General features: G+C 44.7%; 1 protein-coding gene across 1 annotated transcript in view; it reads left to right on the top strand.

Moving 5' to 3' along the window:
• The window catches only part of TAPT1 (transmembrane anterior posterior transformation 1), a 514,105-nt gene extending 501,958 nt beyond the window's left edge, over positions 1-12,147 (top strand). The window contains exon 14 of the mRNA XM_086964058.1: positions 9,337-12,147. Coding sequence (XP_086820184.1) covers positions 9,337-9,563 — 227 coding nt within the window. The 3' untranslated portion in view covers positions 9,564-12,147. The remainder of the gene's footprint in view (positions 1-9,336) is intronic.
• Positions 12,148-12,458: the final 311 nt, after the last annotated feature.

Raw genomic sequence — 12,458 nt, forward strand, 5'->3', positions numbered from 1 at the left:
CAGCAGCCAATCGGAAACTTTTGTAACTCTCCACGCCGGCGAGGTCATGGACGACGTCACAGAGGGTATGACTCCGCTCGCGACCCCGCTGACGTCACTGGATCCATAATAGGGCCTCGTCGGCGTGACTACGTCAGTTCCCTTTTTTCCGCGCCGTCGACGCCAGCGTTTTTTTTGGACTCTCCGTAGTTACTTTGTAATTTCTGGTGTTCTCGTCTGTTCTTCTTATTTCCTTTCTAAAATGTCGGGAAGAAAGTCCGATTTCAAGCCCTGTAGAGAGTGCGGGAAGCAAATGTCCATCACTGACCTGCATCAGGACTGTGTTTGGTGCTTATCTTCCGATCACGACGTCGAAGAATGTGCGTGCTGTAGGAAGATGAACCCGAAGGCATTGAAGGAAAGGGGGGCGAAATTGTTTATGGCCAAGATAAAGAAAAAAGAAAAGAAGGCGAGTAAAAGAAAATCAAGATCGAGGTCGAGGTCTCGATCCAAATCCAGGTCGGGTTCGAAGTCGGCTTCGGGGCATTCGAAGAGGCATAAGAAGAAGAAGCATTCTTCGAGGCGCCACTCTGATAAAGAATCTGTGCCGAAGTCATCTTCTCCTCGGCGTCGCTGAGATGGCGTCGATCTTTTGCCTTCGAATGTGAAGGTTGTGACTTCCGAAGTCGAGGTCTCTCGATCTCTGACGCAGGCTCCCTCGGATTCGGTTCACTCTCCGGATCTTGGTGAGGTTGAGCCAGAGCATGAGGATCAGGAGCAGCCTTAGGAGGTTACTTTATCGGCGCCGACTGGCCCGACTCCAGGAGCACCGGCTTCAGGGACGACGCTGTGTAATTATCCTCCATTCCCGGCTCCAGGTCAGGACCCATCACATTACCTTAATGCAATATATGGCGTCTTTGCGAGGGCTATGTACCCATCTGGTGTACCTGCGGGTCCCATGGGTCCTTTTGCATTTAATTTGGGTGTTCCCCAAACTTATGCCCAGGCTCCATTTATGCCCTTTATGCCAGCGACGCCGTCCTGGAACTTTCTGGCGCCGAGATCCCCGACGCCGTATCGAGATTCTCCGGCGCCGTCTGGTCGTCCTCGTTTGGAGTCTGTGGCGCCGTCTGATCCGCGTTCGACGCTGGTCCCGAGGCCGACTGAGTTGGTCGTGGAGCCATCAACTCCAACCCCCAGGATCCGCTCCAGGAGGGAAGCCCAGAGGGCTGTAGAGGAGGAACGCTATCGGCAAGAGATGGAGAATAGTGAACTTCCTGAATCTGAGGACTATTTTACGGAATTAAAGGACGCAAGTGGCCTTGATGTCTCGCCTGAGTGGGATTTTTCTCCTGGCCCGAATGCTCCCTCAAAGGATGTAGCTCCCTATCATATGATGGTGAGAAAAGCTGCGGAGTTATTGGACATTACTCTGCCTTCCACAGAGTTTAAATCCAATCTTCTGACTCAAGTGTTGCATTCTCCCTCATCTGTGTCTGAACCTCTATTACCATTTAATGAGGCAATTTTGGAGCCAGTGTTGGAGGTTTGGAAGAAGCCTTTGTCTGCTCCTGCGGTCTCCAGGACTGTGGCGCGGAGGTATAGGGTGGCACCTGAAGATCCAGAGTTTTTGTTGGCTCATCCGTCGCCTGAGAGCCTAGTAGTTCAGGCGGCTTGTTCAAAGAAGTCTTCAGGGGCTTTTCCTCAGGTTCCGGCTGACAGGGATTCAAAGCGCATTGACCAGTCTGCCAAAAAGGTATTCTCATCTGCAAGCATGGCGTTAAAATCTACAAATGCTACTTGCTTGATGGGAAGATATAGCCATGCCTTGATGGATTCTTCTAAGCAGTTGCTGCCAAAACTGATGAAGATAAGAAAAATTTTCAGGAAGTTTTGGATGATACCCAGGCTGCTGCTCGTCAAGTCTTCCTTAGGCCTAGATACGGCTGACTCAGTGGCAAGGATTATGTGCTCTGCAGTAGCTACGAGAAGGGGGGCTTGGTTGAAGTCTTCAGACTTTTCTTCTGATGTGCAGGCTACTCTGTCGGACTTACCATTCGATGGCACAGGACTCTTTGGTAAGAAGGCGGATGCCGCTCTTGAGAGATTCAAAGATTGTAAGGCCACAGCAAGATCACTTGGCTTACAAACTCAATCTAGAGGATCTTTCAGAAGGTATAGAGGATTTCGAAAGTCGTCCTTTCGTCCGCAAAGACAGCCTCGACAGCAGCAACAGCAGCAACAGAACACGCTGTACAAGTCCTATAGGGGAAAAGGCAGAGGTCGTCCACGAGGTAGTCAACCCTCCTCCTCCTCTTCTTCTACCTCACCCCCTATCACCGCAGCAAAGCAGCCCTAGATTCCCCATTCTCAATCATATTGGTCCTGTGGGGTTCGGCTTACCCATTTTCTGCAGGATTGGGAATCGGTCACTACAGACCAACGGGTTCTCAATCTTGTGGCAAATGGGTATGCTCTTCCCTTTCGGGAATTTTCTCCAAATTACCCTCCTTGCCAAGGGGCTTGCTCAGAAGAACATCTCCGTCTCCTACAGGAGGAAGTTCTGCCCTTGTTAAAGAAAAGGTGCGTAAGAGGTGGTTCCAGAGCAAGAAAGGGGTCAAGGATGCTACTCCCGGTATTTCCTGATTCCCAAGAAGGATGGCAGGTTGCGTCCAATCCTGGATCTCAGGATCTTGAACCTTTATCTGAAACAAGATAAGTTCAAGATGCTCACCCTTGCGCAGGTTCTTCAAGCGCTGTTGGAAGAAGACTGGATGGTGTCGCTCGACTTGCAGGACACGTATTTTCATATTCTGATCCTGGAGTCGCTCCGCTTCACGGTGGGTTCGCAGCACTACCAGTTTGCGGTCCTTCCGTTTGGAATTACTACTGCACCTCGAGTCTTTACCAAGGTGATGGCAGTGGTGGCAGCACATCTCAGAAGGTCGGGGATTCCGGTTTTCCCCTATCTGGATGACTGGGTGATCAAAGCAGAGTCTCCAGAGAAGGTGCTACATCATCTGCAAGAGACAACTCAGTTGTTGTACAGATTGGGTTTTTCGATACATGTACCCAAGTCTCACCTGGTGCCCTCCCAGCGCAACCTGTTCATAGGTGCGGTACTGGACACAACTGTATGTCGTGCATTCCCTCCTCCTCAAAGGATTCACGACATACAGGAAATGATTCCCTTAATTTACAATGGAGCGGTTGTTCCAGTCCTGAAGGTCCTTCGCTTGCTCGGTCTGTTTGCTTCCTGTATTCTCCTGGTCAACCATGCACGCTGGCACATGAGGGCACTCCAGTGGTGCCTCCGCAGGCAGTGGTATCAGCACAACGGGGATCTCAGGGAGTCTGTGAGGATCTCCAGAGAAACTGCAACGGATCTGTCTTGGTGGAGCGTGGAGGGCAATCTGTCTCAAGGAAAGCCCTTTCATCTGTCTCCATCGGTTGCCACGGTGATAACGGATGCATCCACTCTAGGGTGGGGTGCCCATCTGGGGGATCTGGAGATCAAGGGTCTTTGGTCTCTGGAGGAAAGGTTGCTTCACATTAACCTTCTAGAGTTAAGAGCGATTCGTTTGGCACTCAAGGCCTTCCTCCCTTCCCTTCGCGGTCTGGCAGTTCAGGTCCTGACGGACAACACGACCGCGATGTGGTATATCAACAAGCAGGGCGAATTGGGGTCGCATCTTCTCTGCAGAGAAGCTCTGCGTCTCTGGTCCTGGGTTCAGAACCACCAGATTTGTCTGATGGCAAATCATCTGGCCAGAGTTCTGAATGTGCTTGCAGACAGTCTCAGTCGGCAGTTCTCAGCCGACCACGAGTGGAGGCTTCATCCGGAGGTGGTTCGTCACGTCTTTCCGATTTGGGGAACTCCTCGGGTGGACCTGTTCGCCACTCACGAGAACGCCCACTGCCTGTCGTTCTGCAGCCTCCAGTATCCGATGCAGGGAGCCTTGGCGGACACGTTTTATTTGAGTTGGGACTCACAACTCCTTTACGCGTTTCCTCCCATACCATTGATTCCTCGAGTTCTGAGGAAGATTCGCTAAGACCGGGCCCAAGTAATATTGATCGCTCCGGATTGGCCAAGAAGGGTGTGGTATACAGATCTTCTCCACCTCTCCTCGTGCCCGCCGCTCCGTCTCCCTCTCAGGGCAGATCTCCTCTCTCAGATGGAGGGGCAGGTTCTACACCCCCACCTCCAGACCTTACACCTTCATGCCTGGGGATTGAACGGGGCAACCTGAATTCTTTTTCTTTCCCACACGATGTGGTGGATGTCATATTATCGGCCAGTTGTGACTCCACCAAGTCGATCTATTCCTATAGGTGGTCCAAATTTGTTTCCTGGTGTGGAGAGAAGTCTGTTATCCCTTTGAGGGCTCGTTTGTCCAACATTCTTCAATTTGCTCTTTCTTTGGCCCAGCAGGGTTTTGCTGTGGCAACTGTAAAAGGCTATTTGTCGGCCTTGTCGGCATTCCTTTGTTTTCCGGGCCAGCCGTCTTTATTCAAGTCACCTATTGTTTTACGTTTTAGCAAAGGTCTTACAAACAAATTCCCTCCAACTCCATTTATTGTACCTCATTGGGACTTGAATCTTGTTTCGACTTACTTGATGGGTTCACCCTTTGAACCTTTACACAAGTGTCCCATGAGACTTCTGTCTTTCAAGACTGTTTTTCTTGTAGCAATTACCTCGGCAAGGAGGGTAAGTGAGCTTCAAGCTCTGAGTTCGAAACCCCCATTCCTGACCATTCATGCTGAGAGAATGGTACTTAGGACCTGGGCTGCTTTTCTGCCTAAGGTGGTAACTCCCTTCCATCTGGGGCAGTCCATTACCCTCCCTACCTTTTATCCTCCCCCTCACCCTTCCAAGGAGGAGGAGCGGCTTCACCGTCTAGACCCTAAGAGGGCGGTGAGTTTCTACCTCGATAGGACTAAAGACTATCGTGTGGACGACCAGCTTTTCGTTGGATTTGCTGGCTGTAAGAGAGGAAAAGCGGTGCAGAAGCGCACTCTGTCGAGATGGATAATCCTGTGTATAAAGATCTGCTACGCCCTTGCTGGTAAGGAACCTCCTGAGGGTATAAGGGCTCACTCTAATAGAGCAAAGTCATCAATGTCTGCTTTATCTAGGGGTGTACCTGTTGAGGATATTTGTAGAGCCGCGACTTGGGCCTCCATCCACACTTTCGCGAAGCATTACTGCTTGGGTTCCGAGGTGAGGAGGGGTAGCCACTTTGCGCGCTCTGTCCTCCAAGATTTCTTGGTATAACAGAGTGGACACCCTCCTCCGGGAGTGGGGACTGCTGTGGGATTCTATTCACAAGGTGAGGAATCCACTGGCAGATGTATCTATCAGAAGAACAAGTTACTTACCTTCGGTAACACTTTTTCTGGTAGATACAGTATCTGCCTGTGGATTCCTCACTGCCCCACCCGCCTCCCCGTTGTCCACTCTTCTATACCTACTAAGTGTATATTTCTTTAAAATTTTAAATCGATGTATTTATATGTTCATGCATATTGCATCGGTTTCACACTGTGTGTGCTGTTTTAAATACTGTGTACTATGTGTACTATTACTGTTATGTCGGTCCGTCCGTGTGCCTCAGGGGGACGGAAAAAAGGGCGGAACTGACGTCATCACGCCGACGAGGCCCTATTATGGATCCAGTGACGTCAGCGGGGTCGTGAGCGGAGTCGTACCCTCTGTGACGTCGTCCATGACCTCGCTGGCGTGGAGAGCTACAAAAGTTTCCGATTGGCTGCTGCGCAGGGGATATTCACAAGGTGAGGAATCCACAGGCAGATACTGTATCTACCAGAAAAAGCGTTACCGAAGGTAAGTAACTTGTTGTTCGGTGCTATAAGATGGGCAGGAGCCAAATTGAGTCCCATGCAGGAGATTGTTGTCCTCCAGAAATCTGGAGAGCTGCCTATTTACTTGCTTCTCTGCAATTTTGGAGAATAGAGAAAGTAGTGCTATAGGTTGATAGTTTGTAGGCTTCGAGGGCTCGAGTACGCATTTTTTTTCTTCAGAAGAGGTACCACCATGACGTGTTTCCAATGCTGGGGAACACATCTGTAGGGCAGAGAGAGATTCATTAAGTTCACTCAGGACAGGTTGAATATTTTCACAATCCTGCTCCAGGATGGAGGGGGTTTAGGTCTGAAGGGGAGCCAGATTTAGTGACAGAGCATAGGGATATAAGTTTGTCTAGTTGGATAGGACAGAAATGCCGAAGCTTGACACTGTCAACTGAGGGGTCAAACCATGCATTCAGCTCTAGGAGGTTTCTGGATTCCACCGGGAAGGAGACATAAATGTTTTACACGTTTTCAGAGAAAAAGGAGGCCAGAGCATTACAGCTCGCTTCAGGAAGATGAGAAGAGGGTTAGACTGAAGAGAGCGAGGAGAGAGATGTAACAATCTGGAAAAATTCATGAGAGACGTTATTGGCTAGTATTTTCTTAAAGTAATAATCTTGGCAGGACTGGACAATGAGCAGGTGAAATGTGTTTAGTGCCACCTTGTAGTCATCTCTGCATCCTTGATCGTAGGCACAAGCTTTTTGCATTTCTTTTCAAGGACCGAAAGTTCGTCATTGAACCATCCTGTTGAGGTTTAATATCTCTGTGCGTTTTACGAGAGGATCAATATGATCACTGAGCCAGCCGTCAAAGTGAGTGCAGACTTTATCAACACCGTTTTCTCGTGTTGGATAGTGATTCTCGAGAGCTCGATTGAGTCTCTCAAGGGGGTCACTTTAGACTATTGTCGTGCCCATGCAGAGGCAGGAGCATGGTTCGCTTGTGTCTTATCGTGGGATATACTTATGGGGATTGCTAGATGATGTGAACACGCCAGTGGGAGAGGAGGCAGACTTTCAGTATGTGCCATATTGGTGAACACAGGGTCAAGAATATGCCCTAATCTGTGTGTAGGGGTGAAACAAGTTGGAGAATGTGAAGGTTCTCTATTTCTTCAACTAAATTGTTTTACTGCTGTGTAATTGGTGTTATCAAAGCGGATGTTAAAATGGGCTACCATCAACAGATTGGAATAACACATAACTAAAAGGGACATGTCAGCTGGTAGGATGGAAAAAGTTCAAAAGAGGTTCTGGGGTCTGTAGATAAGAGCTCCTGACACAGCATAGCTTTCAGCATGAGCCAGGGAGAAGAAGGAAGCTCCACAGCCCTCAATAGAAAGTTCAGGAGGTCTTTTTTTTTAACTATTGCATTCCAACCCCTTCATTCTAGCTTCTGTCTTGCCTAACAATAGAGAAATCTTGCGGGATGGCCTGCAATATATCTGGGGAGGAGTCATTGTTTAGACAAGTTTCAGTCAAAAAGATTGTATATGCTCCTCAAGAAAGAAAGCTGTTCAAATCTTTATAGTTCAAGTGTTATTGTAGACCAGCTCTGCAATCTGCCCTGGCACTAACATACCATAACACTGGTAATAATGCTTCCTACCAAAACACTAATTTAACTTGCTGTTCAGCATTTTTAGCAAGGTCTACCCTTAGACCTGATGGTTAAAGGGCTTTACTTAAGATTTGTGCAGAAATGTTTCATAAAATCACACAGCCATGCAATCAGCCAAAAATGTAATAGCGCAATATAATTTTAAATTAATAAAGGCCAACTTCCACAATTAAAACAATTGAGAAACAGTCAAAATTAGAATATAAAGCAAAGTGCATTTGGTCTGGAAAAAATAAAAGTATAGTTGATGAGCTACACCAAGGTCAGTAATAAACACTTCGAAATCGAGTGATCACGCACCAAAAAGAATACCAGATAGTTTGGCCTATTTAAGTTCAAGGTACGTGTAGATTTCAGAATAAAGGTTAAACCTGTTAAAGTGCACATAATGCATCTGGTCAATTGCTAAATATTAAGGTTCCAGACCATAGTTATTCATGGTTAATCAAGGTAACTGTAGATGTTGGGACATAGAGTCATCTACAGTAATACTAGGCTTATTCATTTTGAAAGTTTTTGATATTTCTACAGACCAAGAGCCCTTTATCATCTTTGATTGTGCCGAGAGAATGGTTAGTAGGCTAGCCACACTCTTCCTAAAGTTGTGCTGTCAACTGCTAGGTTGTAGCCCTTTTTGTGCTCAGAGATGTTATTTTGGACCACTGTGGAAACAGGGTCCCTACTTCAGTCTCTGCACAAGAGATGAGGCACTGGGCTCTCGAACAATACATTGCTCTCCTGGCATAGCACTTTCAGAGACCGACAACAATTTTGTACATCTACTCAGCAGACCTAATCAGGACACAGGTGGAGTGAGAGACGTGCCTAATTTGAGCCAGTGGTTTCCAGTGCTCAGCACCGGCACTTAATCATTAACACCGGTGCTTTCATGAGCACCAGTTATAGGCTTGTCCATTTATGTTAGGCACAGAGAGTTTAAGTGATGTGCCCAGAATCACAGGATGTTGAGCTGACTCCAAGATTCGAACCTGGTTCGCCACCTCTGAAGTCAGCAGCTCTGGCTATTACATCCTCTCCCCACTTTCATGGTTAGTAGTTGGTTCTGTTTTAGGCAGCCCTAACAGGAGAAATGAGCTGGTGCAAGCTGCCTTCTGATGAGAGCCCTGGCACTTATTGTTTTTTTTACAAATTAACCACGGAGTGAGAACTGAATACCTTACTTCTGTTAAGGAAGCTGACTTAGCTAGCCTACACCGCCATTCGAAAATGCTGGTCAGCAGTGGCTACCTACCTACAACACAAACAATCAGTTTCACTTTGTCATTACACTGTTTATACAAGAGTAGAATCATCTCACTGACCGCACCAAGTGCACTTACGTGGGATCCCAACATTGACTTAACATGAGAAAGTAGAGTCAAAAGTAGCTGTTAAAGCAAAAGCTCCATACATTGATGCATTCTTTCTGCACATTTGGCCCCGCACACAGCAAATCTCATGTGAACAGCTCAACTTTTTCCAAAAGGATGAACATTGGCCAGAGGGACTCATGTTTTCGTAAACGTGACATAATCACTATAAAACGGTTTGTACGTAGAGGGGGAACGTGATTTATATTGGAGTGAAAGAGTTCTGAAGGCCATTATTTGCAATCCTAATGGCTTTTTATTGCGATTTAGAGGTGTCTAAATTGTGCAGTGAGATGCTTCCATAAGTAAAACATCTTCATAGACTGTCCAGTATATTATTCACCATCGAGTGTATGTTTGCAGTTTGATATATAGATTATTTTGTTGTGCTTGCATGATTCTTCTAATAAGGGATATATAAAAAATTACCTATTCCGACAATAAATGTAAGTTCAATTAAAATGTATTTTTTCTTTTCCCAAAGGTACACCCATCAATGAGAGTTTATCCGCTTCTGTAACTACTCAGCCCACGCACCAGACTGAAAAGGCATCTTCGCTTATAACTGCAAATACAGATCAATTTTTAACGACACCTGATGGAGAGGACAAAGACTTACCTCAAGATGCTTCGGAATTGAAACACAGATCGGCAAATAAAGATTTGCTGGAGATAGACAGGTTTACCATTTGTGGTAACCGAATAGACTAACTTCTCCTTTCAGAGAGAGTGAATTGTACTTGGTATGGATGGACAACATGCCAAACCAGTAGGGCACTTCCATATTTATTTAAAAACTTAAATTATTACTGGCAGACAACGAGTACGTTCCTCCCTTGAGTCATTTGGCTTGTGTGACGTCCAAATCAAGGAGCCTTTGAGAACCTGAGAAGGTGAATTGATACCTTGAATGGCGGAGTCCTGGAACGACTGTTCTACTTTTCTGCAAACGGCTTAAAATGATTTCAGCTCGGCTTGGCTCAGCAAAACGATGCTACCGACAAGTGTAAAACAATTCCTTCATGGCCTTTAAGTGGGAGGATGTGCCTGGAAAAAGAGCAGGTTCACAAAGCATGCCTTGCTTTCAGTTTTAAGTTACTTGCATAAACATTTTTGTACTACTTTTACAGTAGCCAAAGGATTTGATGGACTAAACAGTGAATCTTTTCAAGAGGTCCTCTTGGAAGATGAATGTCTAGACAATTGAAAATATGGAATCAGAAATAATACATTTCACTGTGACTATTAAAGACCATTTTGCTGCAAAAGGAAGGGGCTTGCAGGGCTGCTTTATCCCACTACTCTCTCAGGCTTTTGTTTGATTTATATCTCTGTGTTTGTTTCATCAGCTGTTTATGGTCGTTTAATTTAAATTAATTAAATTACATGGAGGCACAAAACAGTTGCCGCAAGGATCCGCCTTTCCCAGCTTCCTTTTGACCACCACAGTTTATCCCCACAATGCCCTTCTAAAAATATTATCATTTAATTTTATCATTTTTTCGCCTCCAGGTTCAGTGTGACGTGGCATATCTTTCCATTTTAATATGTTAATTAAATACCACCAGCGAAAGGAAGCAGAGGTGGCTGTAACATGTACCTTTCTTCCTGAACAGTGTGTGCCAGGAGACTGCCTTTTGCATAAATCTGTATGTTTCTGCTGTTGTGGTAGAATTTATAAGATTGAAGAATGGTGTACATCTGTCCCAGGCTAAGGAGAAATACTTGTCTTTAGATGAGAGAAACGGTACATATATGTTCAACTAATTTTTAAAAAAAGGAAATGTCTCCTAGTGCAGTGAAATGTAAGCTTTGCTGAAATAGTGCCAGGATTGCTTGTTTTAAACCCCTCTGCAAAAAGTGGAGCGAATTTACAACAGGAAATATACATTTTATCCTAAATTACATGTGTGAGAGTAGAAAGCAGCTTTATTTTTTATCCAAATATGATCTGTTTGTGACCATGGCATTGAATTCCAAAATAGGAATGATGGAGCAGTGAATAATGTATTTTAACTGCTGTGATTCACTTAGTGCAAATAGTATGAATGTTAACCGAATTCACTGCCGCCAGTTGAGTAGATATTGTGCACTTTATAAGTACACTTTTTACATTTTGAATTTTATTTAACAGTTTCTGAAGTGATCTTCAAGAATATGTTTTTCAAGGTGTGATTGAAAGAATGATTTTATAAAGTATAGTCCAACGGAGGACGTTAGTTGTCATCATTGTCAGTAGAAAGGATACCCAAGTATGAGGTAAATAATTTAATTGCAGAATATTTGATTTGAATAGTTCCTTTACCCTCATACTCAGACACTTTACTTCATATGTGTTTTGCTCAATACAGTAAAAATTCTATTTTTGCAATGAATTATTTAAAGGAAATTAACATTTCTTTTGCATGTATCTTCCATAGTGGAAATAATCAGTTTCCTAATGTGAGATAGTACCTTTACATTTGATTGTTAATACAGCTTGCTTTGGGGGCAAAAGGCAATTAAAATATTTTTGTTTACAACTTTCAAATCTACAGCTTTTTCAGCCTTAAACATATGACATTTTATCTGAGCTCTCTTTCGGTTCATATGAGGAAAGGACTTGAATGTTCTAACACCACACTTGTAGGAAGGAGTAGGTGTGACTGCAGTGATGAAAGACTGCTCCTGTGTTGAAAACACACACACCACAATGACTTGCAGGGCCTCTGCCTTGTATGAAACATAGAGTAGAAACTGTAATAAGTCGCTTTAGCCAGAGTTTCAGGTATCCACCTAAAAAAAGTTCATAAATTATCTCCTGACGTAAAATAACGTGGGCATAGTCCATCTTTAACCACGTTTTGCTTATGTTCAGTTTTTTAATGCACAACACCCTCAACTTTATTATCAAGATATTGGTTTCATTAATATACACTCACACACAAAGATATCATACCGCGATGTTTAGGGTTTTACATGATCTTGTGTGTTGTTGGTTCACACACATGAACCAAATGGAAGAATTGATAGTGAAGCTGAATACTTTGATCCTTGAACTCATGTTATTTTTAAAGAGCTTTTAAAATAATTTTTATGGTTTGCTCTAAACTTGGAGACATTGGCAAAGCCAGCAGCTCACAGGACTGTCGTTGTGGTGCAGCAAATACATCTTTGAGAAGTTCACAGTCTAGAACTGAAGGGAGAAGCAAGGCATGATTTTCATTGTTCTTCTGTTCACAAATTATATTCAGTAACAGTTTTATAAATGCATCTCGTAAGGCAAAATAAATTCAGTTTTGTAATCTTTCTTAAACAACGCGTCTTTTTTTCCAATTCCTTGCCTTGAATACATCTATATTGAGAACATGAAGCTGTTTCTTGGGCCTCATGAATTTGTATTTCATACATGCCACTGTGGCACTATTGACATCAAAGTGATAAATGTAGCGATGTTTGGTTGCTTGCAGTGCTTAGTATTTAAAACAGTGCATGCCAGGGCCCAAAATCTTTCTTAGGAGTGAGCAGCCACCACCACTGAAGGGACCACCCACTCCCATTGTGGACACTGGTCATTGTGTAGGTGCTAACACTAGACCTGCATACAAGCAGCAAAAAAAGTGCCAA

This window comes from Lissotriton vulgaris, chromosome 3_2, assembly GCF_964263255.1.
Source record: "Lissotriton vulgaris chromosome 3_2, aLisVul1.2, whole genome shotgun sequence".
Classification (NCBI taxonomy): domain Eukaryota; kingdom Metazoa; phylum Chordata; class Amphibia; order Caudata; family Salamandridae; genus Lissotriton; species Lissotriton vulgaris.